This window comes from Botryllus schlosseri, chromosome 14, assembly GCF_051294905.1.
Source record: "Botryllus schlosseri isolate E-star chromosome 14, Bs_hap1, whole genome shotgun sequence".
Lineage (NCBI taxonomy): Eukaryota > Metazoa > Chordata > Ascidiacea > Stolidobranchia > Styelidae > Botryllus > Botryllus schlosseri.
This window is the reverse complement of record NC_137249.1, coordinates 9,869,761-9,890,653: the sequence shown is the minus strand read 5'-3', so window position 1 is coordinate 9,890,653 and position 20,893 is coordinate 9,869,761. Positions and strand designations below refer to the sequence as shown.

Here is a 20,893-nt window from a genome sequence, read left to right as displayed (position 1 = left end):
GTATATCGTATGGTAACTCTAGTTTATTGGCAATTAATTTTGATCAGTTCAATACACCACAAAAATGCGATACAATGAAAAGATAGGAAGGTGTCGAAACGACTTGGAGTAGTGTTAGGAATCAGACACCCACCTTCGCCTAAGCCTTAAGCGATGTAAAGAGGAGGCACGCACACTGAATGAGAAGTAAAAGAAGATAGTATAGAAAAAGGCAATGGACAAAAATGGGGTGGCATGTCATGGAAGGCGAGATCGATAGGTCAGGTCGTGGTCAGGTAATCTTGAGGACGGGCTAGTAGGCCTATTTACGTGTAAAGAGTATAGCCTGCTACACGATCGTTTCGAATTTTCACCCAATAGTCAGCACATACAATGCATCTGTCAATTTCCAGAGGAGCTTGAGGGCTGACTAGCGTTGATTCAGTAGAAATTGCTTGTATTTCGATTTTAATGTGGACACTGGACAACGGACATGCTCGACGACTGTCGGATAGCTGGCGAGATGCTAGCTGTGCCACACTACAGTTCCAGCATATTTTAGAGAGAAAAAAGTTATCTCTCCGACTCGACTCCCGATTTACTCACTGGTGGTGTGTTGACTTACAAAAAAGAGGGGCATTTTCAAGTCTTACTCCCGAACCTCCGCATTGCTCAAACGTCCGCATTGCAATTTTCGCACCATTTATGTCCCCTGACTGTCAACGCTATAAAGGAGGACTGATTATGAAAAAGGAGGACATTTTGGCGTCCTCAGAGGACATTTTCGATTTCCTGGAAAGGGAGGACAAATCATATCTGCATATGGTAACCCAGAGTAAAGTAAATAGTAAATACCAACAAGCCATAGCCTAGATTTATCGATCGAAGACAAGATTCTGTAATTGTATCGCAGTCTCGTACCATGGAAAACTGAATGCTTTCATGTTTATATATATTCATCCCCTTTCATTCTTCTCCGAGACCACATGAGCATTGCTCTTTTTCTCTCTCTCTTCTCCCTCTCTCTCTCTTTCTCTCTCTCTCCCCTCTCCTTTTGTCATCCGGAGCCATCCGTCGGCTGTTTATCCGGATATGGTTGCACGAAAGTGACGGCGGCAAATCAGTGCATCAAGCAACCGCGGAGGAGTAACTGAGTTCATAATTTACTTTAGCAATTTTCCTCCGGGATTTTCTTGATATAGTCGGAACAACGAGTACTTGATAAGATTTACCCTGATGAAATGGATGTAGATCCTGACTACGTATCCTTTGATGTGGACAAATCACCTGAAGAAGTGTCTGTCAATCCATCGGATGCAGAAAATTCGGGTAATCGTTCGCCGTTTTCAGACTTATCTTTTCCGGGTTTAACGATAAATGTATTATGCTATTCAGCACGGGAAGAAGTCGTGGAAAGAATAAAGAGCATCCTTACTGAACAGTTTGACAAAGAAATAGAAATTCGTGTGAGTTGCACATTCTACGTTCAGTGTGAAATTATTATAATTGAATTATGCATGCCTCTTCTTACTTCAAATGTCATCTTTTGAGACACTGAAAGATCCGCAAAACCTGCAATAATACCTGCAAGACATTGACGTAACTATTGTAGAAGTGAGGCTTGTGCAGGTGCAGGTATATCATTCCTCAGATTCCTGCACAACATATTTGATATTTCAAGTTGCCATGGATTACAAAGAAATTCCTCCATTAGCAAAACGAGAAAAACTTGAACTTGAAGCCTTTGAGACCAATACTGTAAAATCGTTTATCGCCTATACTGTTTGTTTGTGATAACTGATAATTGACTTGTGCCCATATAATCTTCTGGCCAAGCACACAGACATTTTAGAACCGACAAAACTTGCAAATTCTGCTTTATTACCTGCAGGACATTGATGAAATTGGACAGTAAATATTCATAATTTCGGTATCGATAGTAGCGTTCAAGTGTTGGTTACGGTATCGTTTTAGTTTTACATCCATTGTTTCTATCATTCGGTTATGTGAAAATCGCAGCATTATCAGGCTCTAATATATGTAATCAAGATTCGTATACTAAACTACATTATATTGTTTCCAGTTATGTTCAGCAGTTGGTTTAAAGTAGGCCTACAAGATATGTATTATCTTCTGACGTTGCATTTGCAGGAAAATGAACTTGCTCTCATCAACGAACGACTTTCGCAAGCTCGCCACATCATGGATCGATTGCGGGCCTGCGTCGTTGCTAGCTATTACGCAAAAAGTTTCACCAAATCCGGTGCAAAGGGACCGGGATCTGGAGCGTCTCAACATCCCGCTATACAAGTACGGCTCGTTTAATTACGATTGGGTTACTGACAAGGCCGCTCTAGGACTTTTGTTTTTGTACCAACCGTTTTGGTACATTACGCAGAAGTCGGGGTTATGCATACAGGCGCGTAGCCAGAGGGGGGGTTTCGGGGGTCGAAACCCACTCCTTTAGAAACGCGAAACCCCCTCCTTTAACGCGAAACCTCGCCCTATTTAAATGACCGCTCTGACGCTAATACTCGGTTGCAATTCAATAAGTCGTATTATCAGTATTGCATGCGGCCAATTAACGAAAGGCGTGTTGCTAATTAGCCGTCTGTGCGCATTGCACTGCACAATGTAACGCGACACGATCTCCCGCTGAGATGATTGCGAAATCAGGTCATTCATTGTCGCGCATTCGGTAATCATTACTAGCCTGATTTACCGCGTCTCCAACAAGCCTAAATTCCGCTGGCTTGAATAATCACATCTGCAATAGGCCCTGTGCGCACGATATCGTCACTGGCCTTCACAATCACATCTGCATTGGCTTAGAGTGCACGATATCTTCGCTGGCCTACACAATCGCATCTGCAATAGACCTAGTACTAAAGATATCGCTAGCCTAACTACCGCTTCTTGGGCATACCATGCTTTGGCTCCTATTTCTCGATGGCTTGGATAAAATGCTATTAAGTATATGCTGATTAGCGATTGTGATTAAAGAGTGACATCTTGTAACCGAATGACATCGAATGTCCGCAATCATGTTCGACGCGTGCGCACATGCGTAATTGATTTCCACTAGTCTTCAGTTATAGTCTTGTAGGCTTGAGTTATAAAAGAGGTAAGGTTTGAACCACCTGAAATCGGCGTCATTATAGCACGGATAAAGACTCGTACATTTTTACTTGCGCAAATCTCGATGCTACGTAAGACACAAGACGCATTGATGAGCGGGCGTATTTAATTGTTGGACGCGCGCGAATTTAATTGTTCGACGCGTTGATAAGCGCGCGCGTATTCAAATGTTCGACGCGTGCGTATTTCATTGTTCACGACAGATCAGGGAGTCGCTAATTAACGGCACTTCCGGACTCGTCGACAAGCTTATCATACGCCTATAATCGCGAACACGGGGATGTTGTATAATCGTTATTTACGCATCGCATGTACTTAACCCTAATGAATCGATGCTACGATACTAAATTCGAAAAAAATCGAACCCCCCCTCTTATTTCAAACCCCTCCCTTATTTTTCGGCTGGCTACGCGCCTGTATGCATAATTCTGTATTTAGTATTTTTTCTCCAAGCGCTCAATTGAGCCTCTGCCAGAATAGTTTACATTAGTCATGGTAGCTGTTGCAAGATGATCCAGAAATGTTTTGAAAAAAAATAAAGTTCGAGTTCCTGCATAGCCATGGTGTGATGACAGGATTGCCATGCATTTGCTACGTAGAACAACAAATTCCTGGTAGTATAGCAGCTTTAGGCTAACCAGTCTTTTGCTCGTACACAACTTGTATATTCTGAGATGCTACCAGTAGACTTCCTCTAGCGAGACCAAAATTTACGATTGGGACAAAGTAAAACCTTACTTCAACTTCAATGATGTATTTTACATTTATCACACATGAATCAATGTGATACGAAATAGCCTAGCAGAAAGGTCCAAAGGGCTATGAGAATCCTTGAACTGCTTTGTGACATTGTGGGTTATTTGTCTATTTCCAGAATGTTTTGCGGAGGGCGGTCACTGCAGTGATGAGTAAGAACCCTGCCCCGGTCACAGCTCCGATGGAGGCAGTAGAAAAAGAAACAGGATCTGATGAAGTTGACAATTCTGTTGCTTCGCAATTAGGTTAGCAGCCTACATTACAATTTCTGATAAATCTACGTACAATAAATACCCCTTACTGAACATAATAATAGTGCAGTGTTTCTACTTGATTATGATACTCTTATTATGTTCCTTCGTCCTGTACATGTGTCCCATCGTTCTGCTAAAGGTACACAAGATTTTACTTTGTATTTGCCAAATAGTCGGAGTTTATGGATCAGTCAGGTGTTTTGAGTGAGATTATGACCTAAGCCCACAATGCATAGTTTTGGTACTGCATGATGATCACAAAGTCTCGAATATGTGTATACAACTCTCCTAGTGTTTACAGATATGTAATCAAATATGTTCCGATTGTATAAGTTGAATCATTCTGAAGTCCTTCGCCTTCTACTACCACTCGAGTAGTTGATTTAAGGAAGTTACTCATGCTTTGCTACACTCAGTTCAGTCAAGTAGGCCTACTACTATGTCTCCTTCCTTTCGTCCCATGTGCAGTGTGCGCCAGCTACGTCATAACTGGGGCAAGTTTTTGTTGCAGGTAAATCCGTGGAAAGTTGCATTTATTTTTGACAAAAGTTGCATTTATTTTTTCACAAAAGCTGCACCAAAAGACCACATTTTGCTCGGTTGACTAAAAAAAAAGGTCAACTTCCCAGTTCCACTCCCGAAATATAGTTTTCCATCCACATTCTCCATTGGTTCACTGAAAAAAAATTAACTATCCGGCTCAGCTCCCGAAATACCTGAAAGAGCATTACTTCGGTGCTGATTTACGGTATTTCAGTCGAATTTGGCCGTGTATTTCGCCAAAATTCTTAAAAAATAGTGACATATACTGCCAAATATTTCCAGTAAAAAGTTGGTTGCATGATATATTGAAAAAACTGTCATGAAAAATCGAAAAAGTTGCAAAAAGTTACACTATAAGATTCCTTTAAACAGCTTAAAACAGCATTCTACATATCTTCCGAGTATTTAGGAAGCAGTGTTGGGGTTCAAGTCACTACCTTCGAGTCACGAGTCATTTCGAGTCATTGCACATTTTGACTCGAGTCAAGTCAAGTCAATCGATTTTCGAAGGTGACTCGAGTCAAGTCAAGTCACTCGATTTTTGGAGGTGACTCGAGTCAAGTCGAGTCAAGTCAAGTCAAGTCACGAGTCAAGTCACAATTCAAGTCAAGTTGGCTTTTCGAATTATGAGGCACGGTTTCGTCATTGCATTTTGCAGCTGTCTGAAATACAGATCGGAGTGGTCATTGATTTTGAATCGATGAACGAAAATAGTGACTCGAGTCTGACTCGAGTCAAGTCATGACTCGAGTCATCCCAACACTGTTAGGAAGCTGCCGGAAGCTATAAAAAAAAAGTTGCAAAAACTTGCCCTAGTCATAACTCATTTCATAATCCAAATGTCACTATGGATACACCGCGTTGTAACGTGCCACCGAATCTATGCTGACGAATCTATCTATACTCTTCACAGATTCATCTAATGTTAACGATAGCGTGGAAGATCGCAAATTGCAGGATCAATCGATTCTAGATGATGACAAATGTGACGTTGATGAAGGCCTGCCTCAGCCAGCCGAAGACATCAAGGCAAAGCAAACACTGGGGTAAGGCCAAGGTGCCGGCGTTTATTTATATGCCGTGACATCATGAATGAATAGATATGGCATGTTTACATCCGGATCCGTGCCTATTTCTGAGTCATTCTATTCATGCTGATTTTGACAGGTTTGAATTTCGGTGTCGACCTATTATGCCAATCGTCTGTGTCTATAATGTCACACTTTCAAAGTTTGCATTAGCTGTGTGACATGTAATGTACGTGAGCAGATTTTGCAAATATTGCCTCAGAAAGACTAATTTATAGATGCGTAGTTAGTGTGTATGTAGGTGCGCTGGGAAATTGATTTTTCAAAGGAAATCCCCTTTTGTGTGTGGTTGGACTGTGTCATTTGTAGTTCAGTGTTAATCTCCATACTCTCTAGTGTAGAATACATCGTTCTTCTGTAATCATTCATATTAATAAGCAATTTCAGAGTCCTTGCGCTAGTATACACATTAACACATACATAGCCTGCATGTATACATGTTTTTTGTGGACGTTATAATATTCATTGCGTTTTAGGTGTGTTTGTCACAGGATCGTTACTTGAACGCCAACAGAATCTTTCCTAGGGATGCGTTTGTCATTTTCTGACCAATATTTATAAATTTTATAGCGACATGCCAAGGTGTAACCCCGTTTCCCCCTCACCCATCAAGCATTGTACTTTTAGTGAGATACATTCCCGTTTATTGATTTGTCTCACCGGGAAAACCTTGGAATTGTTCAGAGGCCGTCACAGAGTGAAAAAGACGATCATTGTGGGTAATGTCTCCAAGTACATACCGAACGACCAGAGAGAAACTTCGGACAAGTCCACCCACAAGTGGATGGTGTACGTGCGCGGAGATAAGGAAAATCCAAGAATCGATAATTTCGTCAGAAAGGTAATGTTATGCGGGCTATCTACTACAGTCGGGGGTCACAGATTATCCGGCCGGACGGGATCAGTGCTTGTTTATGCTGGATCTTCATCTTACATGTATCGTCGCCATAGCAAGGTTAACGTCACTTGTAGTCTCGCGTTATTTGCTGGTGTCTTTACGCTCAATCACTGATATAATCAGAGTTGGGGAAAGTAGTTTGCTTTGTTACTCAAGTAGAAATGATGCTGTAAATTTCTACTGGCGAGTAGAAGTAGCAATGTCCAAGACAAGTTAACACTGCTTCAAGTGGAAGTAGAAATTAAGAGAAAACGGCTCAAAGCACTTACTTTCAAAAAGTTGATTTGGTTGAGGAGTATCATATATTTCGCAGGTAATCGGCATTTGGGGGTACTGCTGCTTTAGAGATTAAAAAATAGATATAATCGCGACTAGAGCTAATAACACTAAAAATAGATGTGATCTTCAAAAGGTGATCAGTTATTGTAATACTTGAACTGTTTCATCCTGAAACCTTTCTACTTTTTAAAATCCAAAATGGGAAAAGTACGTAATCTTGCCTGAAAATCTGTTGATGTAGAAGAAAAACTAGTCCAAAGCATAACTACTAGAGTAAGCAGTGCAAGTACCGTAAACCGGGGTAACTTTGGACAATTTTCAACAATTCCGCTTTGTATCTTGGAAGTGCCAGGGTGTAGGGGAGGCAAGTTTTGTGTTTTTCTTGGGTCATGGAGCAAAGATTAGAATAACCTAATCCAAAATCTTCATGATCATAAATAAGTAGGCTACCTTATTTTCGTAAATTTTCCGTGTCCAAAGTTACCCCTGCATGTGGGGTAACTTTATACAATGTATTTTTTTGTATGCCTTTACACTCTATTGTTTATGAAACCTAGTAAATGAGGCTTATTTGTTAAGAGTTGATGAGAGCAGTGGCTAAAACTGAAACAAAATAGTTTATGTCTGGCCTATTGCATGATTTTTACCTAATCCACACCCCCCAAAAAAACAAAAATTAGATAGTTTATGAAGGGTAATGCCCCCTTAGTCATCCCTTATCTCAATTTTCCCTCATGCCCTCACCAATTGGGACTTATAAATAACATATGGTGATGAGGGGTATCCCACTGGCAGTGTCAGCAATCGACAGCAAACATTAAGCATGTTACCGTGAATTATTGCCGATTTCAAATATGTTATGTTCTTTAAAAGAATCACTTTCCCTTTCTTATGTCCTCTGATGGATATATTTGTCATAATTTACGATATCCCATATTCAGCAGGCTCATCTTTAGGAGTATGTGATAAGTTTTTGAAGTAGCTTACGCCCGATTACAATCTCTCAGCTCATTGCCTACCCATTTTTCATATTTTTGTAAACTCTTAATTTGTTGACCTTCTCATTCCATTTTAAAAAGCCATCAGACCGGTCATAAGGACTATAGTTGACGATACACTTTAAGACAGATGAAGCAGCCACTTTCCAGAGCTCTCAATATCACGTTTTTCACTGTCCAAAGTTGCCCCGTTCTGATAAAATTTGACGGGGCAACTTTGGACATCACATTTTCTTGTATTGATCTAAGGGTGAGCCCACTGAGATTTTTGCCATGGATTAAGACTAGTTAGAGGTCTCTGCTGCCAAGTTTTGAATCTATGAATCACATGCTATCTATGTTTGGTTGTAAGAAGTTTAATGGCCATCAATTTTGATGAAATTGACCCCCGCCATTTAATCATCAATGTTGGGTCAAGTTTAACTGGTAGTGAAAGGAATCCATCTTTTATTGACACTACTTGTGGTACTCTTGCCTCAGAAAAAAGAATTGGACATCCAGCGACAACCCTTTTCCATCAATAACCATTTAAATCTTTTACTGCTTAGTGTCCAAAGTTACCCTCAAGTCCAAAGTTACCCCGGTTTACGGTATGCAAAATTTACTCGGATACTCTGAAAAACTAGAAGTACCGTACTTTGTTACTGACCACCTCTGTTCATAATAACTAAAAAGCAATGGCGAGCAGATCTTCTGTTTGAATAACTCATTGTTTCCTACCGACGCGATTCTTAATGTCAGGGACTAATCTTTTGTTGTTGTTTTTTGTGTCAGGTATGGTTCTTCCTGCATCCCTCGTACCGCCCCCACGATATCGTCGAAGTCGCCGAGTCGCCGTTTCATCTGACTCGGCGTGGCTGGGGGGAGTTTCCGATCCGGGTTCAGATCCATTTTTGCGACCGCCGGGCTCGTCCTGTCGACATCATCCACGGGCTGAAACTCGACAGGTACTAAAAATATTCAAATTATTGAATATTGGAATAAACCCGTATATTTTTGGCTGTCACCTGGGGGTAATCATCAGCAACTATAAGACAATTGAAAAGAACATTGCATGTTTTCAATTCACTACTACTGTCGACGATTACCCCTGACGAGTATTTTTACAATGTTCCTTTCAATTGTTTACTAGTTGCTGATGATTACGCCCAGTCGATGAGTGTCAGCCGAAAATATTCGGGTTAATTTCCATATGACTATATGATTCAATGGTATATCGAAGTTCTGTACTTCCAAGAGGAATTTCTCTGTGATTCCGATTGGAAAGTTCAAAATTGTGGCTTCACTTCAGAACGTACACCGGCTTGCAAACTCTCGGCGCCGAAACCGTATGCGAAGTGGAACTGGACGAAACCAGCGTTCAAAAAAGCCCTACCGATATCCTAGAGAGCGAGCTGACGCATATTCCAATAGGCAGTGACGGAAAAGAAGACGCAGCCGTGTCAAAAATAGCGATGGATATGGACAGTTCTGGCACAAGTAGGCTCATGATATATTCCCGGGTAATCTGTACTTATTGTCCTTTTCGATTGGCAGATAAGAACGGTGTCGCAGCGGAATCTGCGGTAATGATTAGATTGGCACTGATGCGACTTGGTTTGTGTTTTTATACTTATGTTGTTACAGAGCAGCATAAATTCCACTGAAAATCAGGAACTTGAAAATCACGACGGTGACGGGAGGAAAAGAAAGATGGACGCAGGTGTGGCACTGTTTCAACTCTGGACTGCTCAGTTTTTCTGACGCTGATGATTATATGTTTCTTATGCGCGCCTGGGTGGCCAGAGAATATTTTTGGGAGTGGGTAGTCGCGGATATAGTCAGTAATGGACTACTTCTACTTTTTCGGAGTGCTCTAGTATATTCTGTCTACCTGCGCATTGCCCTATTTAGTCAAATAGGTTGTGTTTTCACAGTGCTTCTGTTAATGCTACTCAGTTAAAGTATGCGATCCCACGACAAGATCTACTTTTTGAAGCTACTTGAGTACTTTGGTACCTTTTTCTACTTCTACCTTTAATTGAGTTGAAGGTGTTTCTACTCCAGTATCAACGCGGTGTACTTCGACCACTAGGGCTGTTCAAAAAAAAACCTTTTTTCCGGAATCTTGCTGGCTCCGTGATTGAATCGTTAATTTGCCTTGAAAAACGACGCACACCAAATTTGAATTCATTCCGACCAATCATCGCTGATTTCGTAGAGTTTGAAAATTTTGAGTTTACCCACAAATGCAAATGAATTTTTTTTCAAATTTTTTTGTCAACCCCATAAGCTTGTTGCGCTGTCTTCAAAGACGATGCAAAACAAACAAGTTTTTTTTTGATAATTCGGGGATTATCCTTGATCGGTGGATAATCCAAGAATTATCGTAAAAAAACTCGATCAACTCAGCTTCTACTGTTTGTAATTGAGTCGAATTTATTTTTATTTTTTATTCTTAATCGGTCTTGGTCCGCCTTTTATCGTGATTAATGTGCGACATGCAGCAGGTATTCGTAAACTTTCAAATTTCCAGCGCGGGATGAGATGCCGGTATTCACGGACACCAGCACCCCTCAAAACAGGAAGGAAGGCGCTTCCGAAACTGACACTCACAAGAGCACCCCAGCCAAACGTAGAAGGAAGAGAAAGATTGACTTTGTAAGTGTATTTGTTTATCGCGCTAGACCCCCAACGGAAATGAAATTCGGCTCCGGCCTCGAGTTTGATAATACTTGATGAAATACTGCAGTACTTGGCAGTTTGCATATCCCTGCTTCAGTCCACATATTTGCAACAGAGTCCGGATTCCGCTTTGAAAGGTGCAAACGTGCAGACGCCTGCAAAGAGTGTGAAATCTCCAGATGTCAGTGATGACGGCAAGCCACCAAGGTTCGTCGGGTAGATTGTATACTTTCGTATGGTTAGATTACAGTCCTTGTCAAATACATTAGACGTTTATGACAACGTCTTGCTCAATTCGGTTTTGAGAACTCGAATCGTTGAGCCCAGCGATAGGAATTTACTCTGCCCGTGTTTCGCTACAGCTCGGAGTCGGAAGTCATTTCTGTAAAGCAAGAAGTTATCCAAGACCCTTCTCAATCCTCGAAAACCGATCCAGATGTAGTGACAGACTCGGACTCGAAAGCATCGAAGCCACCCGTGATCATGCTGCCCCAAGAGGCCGTATTCAGGATGAGATCGGCGTCTGACAGTGACGGATTTCCCAAGCAGCCCGCTTCAGAACTTATAAAATCTGCGATATCAATCAGCCCCGCCATCAACGTCAAAGTGTCTTCGGTCGCCGCCAAGACCGCAAGCAGCAAGGACCCGGCTTTCACGACGCCAAAATCGATACCGGGACCCCGTCAATCAGGGGGGAAGACGATTGTGTTGTCTCGGAAACGTGTCGATGGCGACAAAGAAACGCGAGACTCGCGACCCGCCGTGCCCTTGTCTACGATACTGTCGGCCGGGCCAGGCCGGTCCGCAAAGCCGCTCGTGCTGAAAGTGGGCAACCCGTCTAGGGGCGTCCCGCCCGCGTTTTCCATTAACATTCTGAATTTTGGCGGGCACGGCGCTGCCAAAATGAGGCAGAAGCGTAGCGTGTCGGCGGACTTGGCGACTCCCAGGATCGCTACGGTGAAGAGCAATAAGGCGGGCGGTAGCAAGTCGCCGACCCCACTCACCCAGCTGCACATCATCACCCCAACTGGGGGTGTTTCGAAGGCGAAGCCAGCGGTAAGCAATGGTATGGTTTATGAGTCGTGCTCTGGGCTGTGGAGTCGGTTCGCTTTACCTCCGTCTTGGGAAGCTTCAAACCGACTCCAAGCATTTTCTTCCCAAAACTCTTACTCCAACAGTCATGTAAAATGTACCCATTACATTTTTAGTTATTTATTAATATTATTATTACCGAGTAGATCGGCCTACATTTTAATCTGAAAAATATTGCGACGACGACCTTTAAGTGAAAGTTTGCCCGCGTGAAAGACTTCAAAACTTCTGTAATTGCAAAGGCACAGTTTGGTAGCAGTTAGCCTGTTTGACTCGGTTTTGAAGTAGTTGGAATTGGAGTCCGTGCATTTTAACAAACTCCGACTCCGACTCTGAAGGGCATTACAAAATTTCTGATACCCATCAACAGAAAATTTAATGAAACTTGACTCTATAGCCCTAGACGTACCTGTGCGTCCTTACTGTTCAATGCGAAAATTGCATATTGCGTCGTTGGTAGGCTTCAAGCTTCTTGAGAATGAAAGCCAGAAATCGGGCGGCGAATTATTGATGTGTGCCTCGCGGTATTCTGTTTGTCGTGATCTGTTTATACTTCTTTATTTACCACACATTAATCGGTTACTGACAAGGCATCGATAATATATAATTGGCAGTTTGAAGTTTTTCGCTGTCTTATGACACTTGAGCACGTGGAATTTTTTCTAGTTGCTAAATGTCCCTTGCAATCAGTATGGCTGTATGAGACGAGTTGATTCGCCATCTTCAGTTATATTCTTATATTTGAAAATATTTGTGTATCACACTATCATGAGAGAATTTTGTGACCGTGCAATCCGCAGCGAAATGATTATTCAATTTAAACTTTTGTGTTTCAGACGGCGATATCTCTGCAAGCGTTACAGAATGCGTTGTCATCTGGAAGTATCAGGCTTGCGCCGAAGGCAGACCCGAGAGCTGGTTAGTACTTGAGCTGTGTCTATGGTCTACCGAATAATGAGAATTCGATTTTCCAATTCGTTCACATAATCAAAGTTCGTGAATGTCAGTCTCCGAGCTCTAGATGACAAAGTGTGCGTATGTTACCCGATAGGCTGTGATATTAGTAATCTAGGGCTCCTTTTTGGTAGTGAACTTGCTGTATACCTAACTCAGCATGATCAGATGTAATAACCCAGCGTAAAAGTCTCTGGCCTGACAACTTCACAAAGTTTAAAAGGGCCTCTTTCAAACACTTGAGGCAGATAAAGCTCCAGTAGAAGTGGGTATGTATGACTTTGTTATAATAGAGTACAGCCGTGCAATACCTGTAACCTGTCGACAGCAAATCTGTGGCTTTTGTATTTCTTCTCATATTTTCAGTCTTTAATTAGTCGTTTTGTCGCATTTCACAGTTGATATAAAGACAAACGTTATCACAACGAGCGGAAGCGACATTAAGGTACGTTTTCTTTGGTCTTGACCTGAAATCAAGGCGATCACGGTTTTATTTCATTATTCCCAGGTCAAAAATCCTGCTGGTTGGAGTGAAATCTCTTTGAGTGGGGGCAAGTACAAAGGTAATATACGATTTATTGGTTCAGATGAATGCCGCTTTTCTAATTGATTTAAATGTAGATTTTTGTTGATATTTCTGTAAATCGATCAGGAAAATACCGGTATGCATAAGATTCTTACCAACCCAGCTATCCCACTGTCTTTCATTTGTCCCGATAATATGGCATTGTGTTTGCCTTGTGATTTTCCATTGGCTACATCCTGATATTTACCAGCCCGATGGCCCATCTCTAAAAAAATTGGAAGCTCTACACAGGCATATCAACCCACAATTTCACTACTAAGGCTGGTCATGGTTACTTTTCACGCAATCCTGAATCGAGTATTAAATGCCGAGTAAAATATACGGGTACCACTTGTTATGGCGTCGTAACAATATCAATGACTTGAAGAGCTAAAACAAACCTGCAACACCGAAAAGTATACAACGGCAATTACACCACATTGAAGAAATGTAGTGTTTTCTGACCATACTCAATTCGGTTTCTAGCACTCAAAATCGTTTTGCCCACGCCTACCTGCAAGGCAATGGAACGACACTTGAGATAGTCGAGTTGGGTCTAAAACATTTCCTGCATTTGATGATACGTTCGCGACATCGTGAGCATTTCATTTATCGGGCATGGTCACGACATTCAGGTAAAAGGGATGTGAACTCGAACGTGAAGTCGACGAAGCAGAAACAAGACGGCGCTTCCAAAGAGAACGGCAAGGAAGCGACAGTCGCGAAATCTGGACCGATGCACCAGGTGATAGAATAAAATAAGCTCCCGTTCAATCGAACCATAGGTTTTGCTAGGCTGGCCGCGCGACTGTAAGCGTAAGTGTAATTCCGTTTCGAACTGGCGTACTCTATTATTATAGTTCAGAGGTGAATAGTAACAAACACTACTTTTTGGAAGTACTCAAGTAGGTTTTGACTGCTTGCACTAATGTGGTTATGTTTTAGACTAATTTCTCGTAGTGTTTGCGTTTTTAAGCAAAACTAGGCTTAGAATTCCTACTTTTTTGCTCACTCGGAGTTTGCTACTTGTACTTGTGTGGAGCTTTACAGCGTTACTTCTACTTTATTTTGAGTGCTAACGATGGCTACTTTGACACTTCTCTCCGCATCACAGGTTATCGGCGACAGCGTCGCGCCGTCTGAAAATACCCCCGCAACGCTTGACGAACTTTTGTTGCTGATCGTGAAAAAGGTGCCGTTGGTCAGAGAAGAACGCGACGTCGTTAATTTTCCTTTTTGCGCCACGTCTGAGCCTGAGTTTTTGGATTGGAACGTAGGGAAGCAGAGGGCTTCCGAGGTGAGCTTTTTTTGGTTTGTCGGATTCTTGCGTTTTGATCGTTACGCTGATTTGTAACTGGGACTGGGCAAAATTGCTCTTTGAGATACTCTGAAGGGTATGAAAGGCACGTAGGAATATGTTCTTCATACTGTTAATTTATTCACTGAAAACTTTTCGACTGACCGAGTGCGATAGCGTAATGCTAGTGCGTAGTGCTTCTTAATCGGTGGGTCACTCAGAGTTCCAGGATAGCCCGGAGGGGAAGACTAATAATTGTGGTGTGGTGCAGATTAAATAACCTTACCTGACGGGTTGTATCGCATCTCCATCATCAAAGCACCTTGGTATTGCATACGAAAATAATTCTGGTCTCTCTCGTCAGTAGCGGATTTCCGTAATACGCTAAATTTATTTCTGAATTTGAAATATTTGAAGTTGGTTACTGATGAGAATGAATCTAAAAGCTTTTCGTCAACAATATGAACACATAGTGTTTTGTAATTCTGAAGTTCTGTACCCCGAATGACTAGTATTAAAGGCATTCAAAGCACTGCGGCGGAAAGAACGCGAACCGTTTGTTTGGCATACTAAATTTGTGTTGAGTGACGGAAATCTCATTTGGTTTTGTTTCACAGCTGAAAAGGTCAATTCTCGTGCGTAAGATCCTGAAATACGTGATTGAGAAACACCGCTGCCTGGATTCCGTCAGCGTACCGAGCAAAAAGTTCATCACGGACTGGTGTTTGAAGCACGGTTTTTCCATTTTCACCGACGGTAAGGCGTCTCTGTATTTGTGTTAGATAATCACCACGTATAGCGTTTTAGCGCCCGCTTATTTGCTTGAAAAGGTTGTTGAAGTGGGCTGTTTGTTATACGTTTCAGAATACGAGGAAAGCGGCGACGAAAACGTCAAAACGGGAAGCGACGCCGTCACTCCCCAGAGTACGTTAACGTCATCGCTGACATTGCTAGATCAATTACATGGAGAACCGAAAAGGTTGGGTTGCTAAATGTAATTGCTAGTACTGGCCATTGTCATGTGCTGCCGATTTCCCGTTTTGTCCGTGGCTTGAACGGTTCGCGATTCTACGCAATGTTCATAAAAATATGCAGAAATGGCCGCGTGATATTGATAAAGTGATTGACGCAGACTTGTACAGTAGGGCTCTTCAAAAATGACTCTTTTAGTCAAATCGTACTGGCTACTTGTACACACCAAATTTGGTTCAATTCCAACCAGTAGCCGCATTGCTATAGGAGAAGGAAGTTTCTATTTATTAAATAAAAATAAATAACAAAAAATTTGAAAATTTTCTGTTCACTTCATGAAAGTGTTAGGTTGTCTATAGAAACGACGTTCACCAAATTTGGTTCAATTCCAACCAGTCGAAGCGAAGTTATTGCTGTCGAAAAATTTGAATTACGAATAAAATAGTATTTACGGTGACCAATTCGTTAATTATTTATTAAAGTGGTGCCCACAGTAAATACTATTTTATTGAAATCCAAATTTTTCGACGGCAATAACTCTGCTGAATTGGAAACAATGAGCTAAGTCGTAGGGGTAGCCATAACTAGCGCGAGGAAATGTGACGTCTGCGTATTGCTGTATGTAGAACTTCTATTCTTACCTGCAGTGCCGTTGAAGAAGAAGAGTGTGCTCCGATCGATGTCACTTCCGTGAGCGACGATTCGTGTTCCGGGCAAGAAACGTCTGCGCATTGCGACGTCACACACGACGAATTACCGGAACGTCTCGCCTCCCTCTTGTCTGCCGCTGAAATGGGAATGGTCGGCGAGCAGGCGCGGCAGGTAAACGGCCTACCAACGGCAGAGTTTTTAGATTTCCCGTTGAAATTTTAGTGATCGTGGCATTTTTCAATCACAATGGTCATTTTACACCTCTCCGATATTCTCTTTTCGTGGTTCTATAGCGGATGATATCTTCATAATAGCCGTGAACTATTGTTTGGATGGATTTTCAAATTAGCGATTGAGAGTTTTCTTTATCACACGGCGGGGGTGGTTGAAACAGTCAGCACTGTTGCTCAAGTAGAAATAGAGATGATGCCGTCAATTTCTAGTCAATTGCTAGTAGAAGTTGTGAAAGTAAAAAGTAAAGCGTCTGTAAAGTTCATAGGTAGGTAATTATAAAAGCTAGATTTGGTTGTAGGTTAGCATACCTTTTGCAACTTAGTGGAGGTAGCTAATATTTTTCATTTAATCAAAGCATCTTCACGACTAACACAAAATTACCGATGACACTACAAGTAGACAGTACGATCTTCCAATACATATTCATTACACAGTAACCATGTAACACGGGCGATCTCGCACGGTTCATATGACAATTTCGCTGAAAAAGTGATGCAAGCTTGTCCCAAAACTACCTTCTACGTTTCATAATCCAAAGTGTAAAAAGCGAATGGTTTTTCTCCGATTATTCGAGTAGAAGTAGTTTTAAAGCATTAGCGCTGGATTAAGTGAGTAAGTTCCTACTTCAGTACTCCCAATATGTAGAAGTATTTTGACACTGAACCCCTCTGATCTCGTGCTGCCCTCTGCTCTGCCGTTTCGGTCGTTTTCTGGGTTGTAATGATTCGAGTCGCGTGATTTTGTTGACTCAACTTAACCCTACTCGCGCGGTCGGCCGCCAGGCCAAATTTTAATGCATCAACCAAAATGTTCATAAAATGCGAATGACCGGACTTGAACCGACGTCCAATGTATCGCCGTGATCAGAAAATAGCCGCCTAACCAACTGAGCTACCCGGAAGGCTCGGTCGAGAGAGGTGACGGTGATATTTGAACAAGTCTACGCAATTTCTCAAAAGTAAACGAGAAATTTGTTTTTCGTTTTCACCTGACGTGATACATAATCCTTCCCATGGTGAATGTCCACATGGTTATCTTACATATCGATTTCGGCATTCAAACAAGACATTACAGAGCTTGATAACTTCACGCAATCGCGCGCACGAGACTGGAAGGTTTTCGTTATAAGCATGATTCACGGCCGCCGTCGATTACGTCATCGCGGTAGAGACTACGCGCCTTGTAATTCGCGTTTATTCGGCTTTGCCTGGTCTAATTATATGAGTCAAAATCCATGTTACTGATCTTATAGATACTATTGATCGTACATAACTAACAAAATGTTCAATTTGCGACTGCACAAGGCCATCGTAAGTAAATATATTGCTTTGTTTGACACTTCTCATCGGCGCGCGATTTCTCTTGTTGCTTCATTTCATATCCATTTGAAACATGTTCTACACATCGATTGTCCGATACAGGTTCGTCAGTACATGGGCATATGATCAACACCTATTCATTGAAGTCTACTGTAACTTCTTATAACATCTAAAACGGATGATTCAACTGTCTGTATGGTGTTGTTATTACAGGCGCGAGTACCGTATACTCGCGTAAATTACACACCCATTTCTACAGTGTTTAGCACTGGCGTCGGGAACTCATATAAGACCAAACTCCGTGATACTGATCGTGTTGAAGTGTTATGGACTGCATCTAACTTTGTGTGTGACATTCAACAGTATTAGGCAATCGTAAGTGAATGTATACGACCTTATGCGGCAATGCTCACACGTGCACGGCATTTTTCACGTAACAGAATATTGCTTCATTTCACACCAATTTGAAGCGTGTTCTATCCAACTAATTTCCGTTATTATGGTTTCAATGAACTCTTGCAATCAACAACTACTCTAAAACGACAAATGTGTCTGCTTACGACGTGTAGACCGAAAGATACATGGGATTATAAGAGCAGCGTTCATTCAGGCGAACTGAGCTACAGATTGTATTTTGCGGGAAACGTTTTTCTGTGTTCAATATGCATTCTGAACAGGTTTTGCGATAAGTCAATGGAATATATATAGCTCATCGTATGCGTATTGACAATATCTATTTATAGACGATAACTGTAACCGTTTATGACCACTACAACGCAAGATGTCGTTAATTGATTGAAGCGTGTTTGTTAAAAACTGTGCATGGATCCTATAGGATCCACCCGCGGCAAAAGGGTTAAGTCATTTTCTAAAATACGAAAATGACTCGAACCAAATCAATGTATTGACTTGACTTGAACTCGAGTCGTTACGCATGACTTGACCAAGTCGTTTGACTCAAGACTCCGACCACCAAGACAGGCATTTCGTTGTAACTTCGAAGAATAGTAAGCTACCACAATATTGGTATTTCGTCTATCTGCACTGGTATTTGTAAAATAGAGGCATTCAATATCCATCAAACGGAGTTGTAAAAAGGGATTGAACTCTAAAATGAGCAGTGAACGCAATGGCTTTGACTCAGGCTCGAACCTTTGAACCCTGATTTGGACTCGGTGGTGAAGGTAAAATAACTCGACTTGACTCGAGTCAAAAGTTTTGACTCAAAACTAAAAAAGAAGAACTGGCTTTTGACTCGGGACCATGTGGCTTGGTTATGACCCTGGTCATTTTTCTTACTCCGCCCATTTATGTCTGGTTTCAGATTGGCGTGCGGTTGCGCCCTGTCGATGGATTGCCGTCCACTCACTTTGTTTTGGCCAAAGCGTTGCAGCAGTTCATGGAATCGCTGCTGAGGAAGTGTCTGTGCCAACGAATGTCCAGGTTTGTTGGATTTGCCTATCGCATCGTGCGTAGGCATGACGTAGATGTTTACAACTTTTTTTCTACTTCAGAAACAATAGGGTTACCGTATTTGGGAAATCTGAAAAGTTGAAATCCTGAAAAATTGGTAAATTTTTCTCGGATTTTGTCGTCGGTAGACTTGAAAAATGGTCATATTTCCGGCTCAAATCCCGAATTACCGGCTTTCTATGAGATTTTTCGTTGGTTGACTTAATAAAAAACGGTCATTTTTCTGGCTCAAGTCCAGAAATACCCGTCGGTCCGTTACTTGGCCGCCGATTTCCTGTATCGCAGTCCTATTTCCACGTACATTTAACCAAAATTCTCAAAAAAGAGGACATTTAGGCGTCCTCCGAGGACACTTTCCAAAAATCCAAAAAAGAGGCCAAATCCTAAAAGAGGACGTATGGCAACCCTAAGTAACAATGATTGCTTTAACCACTTCTGGTTGTTGGCGCAATCGCCTGGTTGTCTGTGGTTGAAAAAGAATTCCTTCATGACAGGAAAATCATTTGGTGTTACAAATCCATCAATTAGATAATCCCGGACCGATTGCAAATCCGTCCCGACATTTCCGAATCCATTTATACCGTCTTGAAGCTGCTACCATCACAAATTTCTGATTGACGCGCTACGCTCGCCTGCCGCAGCCGAAATTATGCTTTCGTAAATCTGGGTCACGTTCGCAGACCGATTGTGTACTGTGGGAATTGGCCTTTTCCGCTCACATAACCCGTGAGGCGTCTCTTTCAGGCGCGACGGGTCGACATTACAAAGAATCGCTCCAGATGAGGTTTCGGTGTGTGATGTCGTGGACGCTGTCAAGGAATCAACTGCTTTTGACTTCTTGACCGATTGTCACCTCGCCAGCGACTCGTAAATCGTGTAGCGTCGTTACTGCATTTACTATTCGCTTTCTTACCGCAATCATGTCGCCTTTTCGTCGTTTCAATCATATTTTTGAGATCAGGAAGGAAATAGTGCATTTTCCTGTCGCTTTGTTGGGAATTGGGATAGGTTATGTAGTATAGCCTGTAGTCAGAATCCTATGACTGATGAGGAGTAAATGCTGTCGTTGGTTGATGTCACTAGCCTGATGGTTCAAGACACCTAAGCATATTGTTGATCCCGAGACCAACAAGAAAGATGAATATTGAATAAATGCAACCCGCTGATGTTGGTATAGTGTGCAACGCAACCGAAATAGGCCTATCAGTTGGGTAGGTTAATTTAGCAACCGTCAGATATATCCAAAAATGAAGGGCGGTATATTTACATACGCATCGACAGAAGCCCGTCTGCATCCATACGTAAAGACGCCACAAGAACAGCAACGCAGGGAAAGACGAGCCCTGATATGCCGATGGCGGCGGATTACCCAACTGATGTGGTTGGTGTTTCTCATCTCGGTTCGGCGTATTGTCGGTTGATTGAACTCGTCCGCGCGAAAAAAAAACACTGAACACCACTGCAGTTATTTGTGGCGCACATTACCATAATATGTCAAACAAAACAACAATTTCCACGGTTTGCTGATAGACCGCGGACTTAGTTTCAGAACCACAGGTCAGATAATGAATTTCAAAAGAAAATATTCTGATAGGGTTTACTGGAGTGAGAAATAGTACCCCACATCGACAACACAATAAGCAAACTCTTGGTCAACTATTTGTTGTTTGCAGCATTACAAATATCGTGATCAAAAGGATGCTATGACATCTATTGGCCCTCAAATGACGCTTGTACCA

At 42.0% G+C, this 20,893-nt stretch overlaps 2 protein-coding genes across 3 annotated transcripts in view; one reads left to right on the top strand and one right to left on the bottom strand.

The window, feature by feature from the left end:
- Positions 1–20,893, bottom strand: part of LOC145455033 (signal peptide, CUB and EGF-like domain-containing protein 2) — a 169,491-nt gene that overhangs the window by 89,205 nt on the left and 59,393 nt on the right. The window lies entirely within an intron of this gene.
- Positions 1,056–20,130, top strand: LOC145456347 (uncharacterized). Of its 2 annotated transcripts, none has more exons than XM_080334417.1 (23): positions 1,056–1,308; positions 1,375–1,445; positions 2,131–2,289; positions 3,992–4,118; positions 5,584–5,716; positions 6,443–6,599; positions 8,708–8,880; positions 9,225–9,412; positions 9,470–9,498; positions 9,560–9,635; positions 10,449–10,573; positions 10,713–10,813; positions 10,960–11,653; positions 12,526–12,607; positions 13,042–13,088; positions 13,152–13,206; positions 13,844–13,953; positions 14,323–14,505; positions 15,123–15,261; positions 15,370–15,484; positions 16,125–16,299; positions 19,006–19,124; positions 19,899–20,130. In XM_080334417.1, the coding sequence occupies exons 1-23, from the start codon at positions 1,221–1,223 to the stop codon at positions 20,023–20,025; spliced, it is 3,273 nt and encodes a 1,090-aa protein (XP_080190543.1). In that variant the 5' UTR covers positions 1,056–1,220; the 3' UTR covers positions 20,026–20,130. The 2 variants fall into 2 exon arrangements, with proteins under 2 accessions (XP_080190543.1, XP_080190544.1); XM_080334418.1 differs by having other exon boundaries at positions 1,057–1,308; positions 10,713–10,804.

What these genes read in the sequence shown, in the direction of transcription:
- LOC145456347 (XM_080334417.1), top strand. Translation starts at nt 1,221, where the DNA reads ATGGATGTAGATCCTGACTACGTATCCTTTGATGTGGACAAATCACCT. An exon ending in TCGATAATTTCGTCAGAAAG is followed by an intron (nt 6,600 to 8,707) that starts GTAATGTTATGC and finishes TTTTTGTGTCAG; the next exon opens with GTATGGTTCTTCCTGCATCC. An exon ending in CTGTGCCAACGAATGTCCAG is followed by an intron (nt 19,125 to 19,898) that starts GTTTGTTGGATT and finishes CGTCTCTTTCAG; the next exon opens with GCGCGACGGGTCGACATTAC.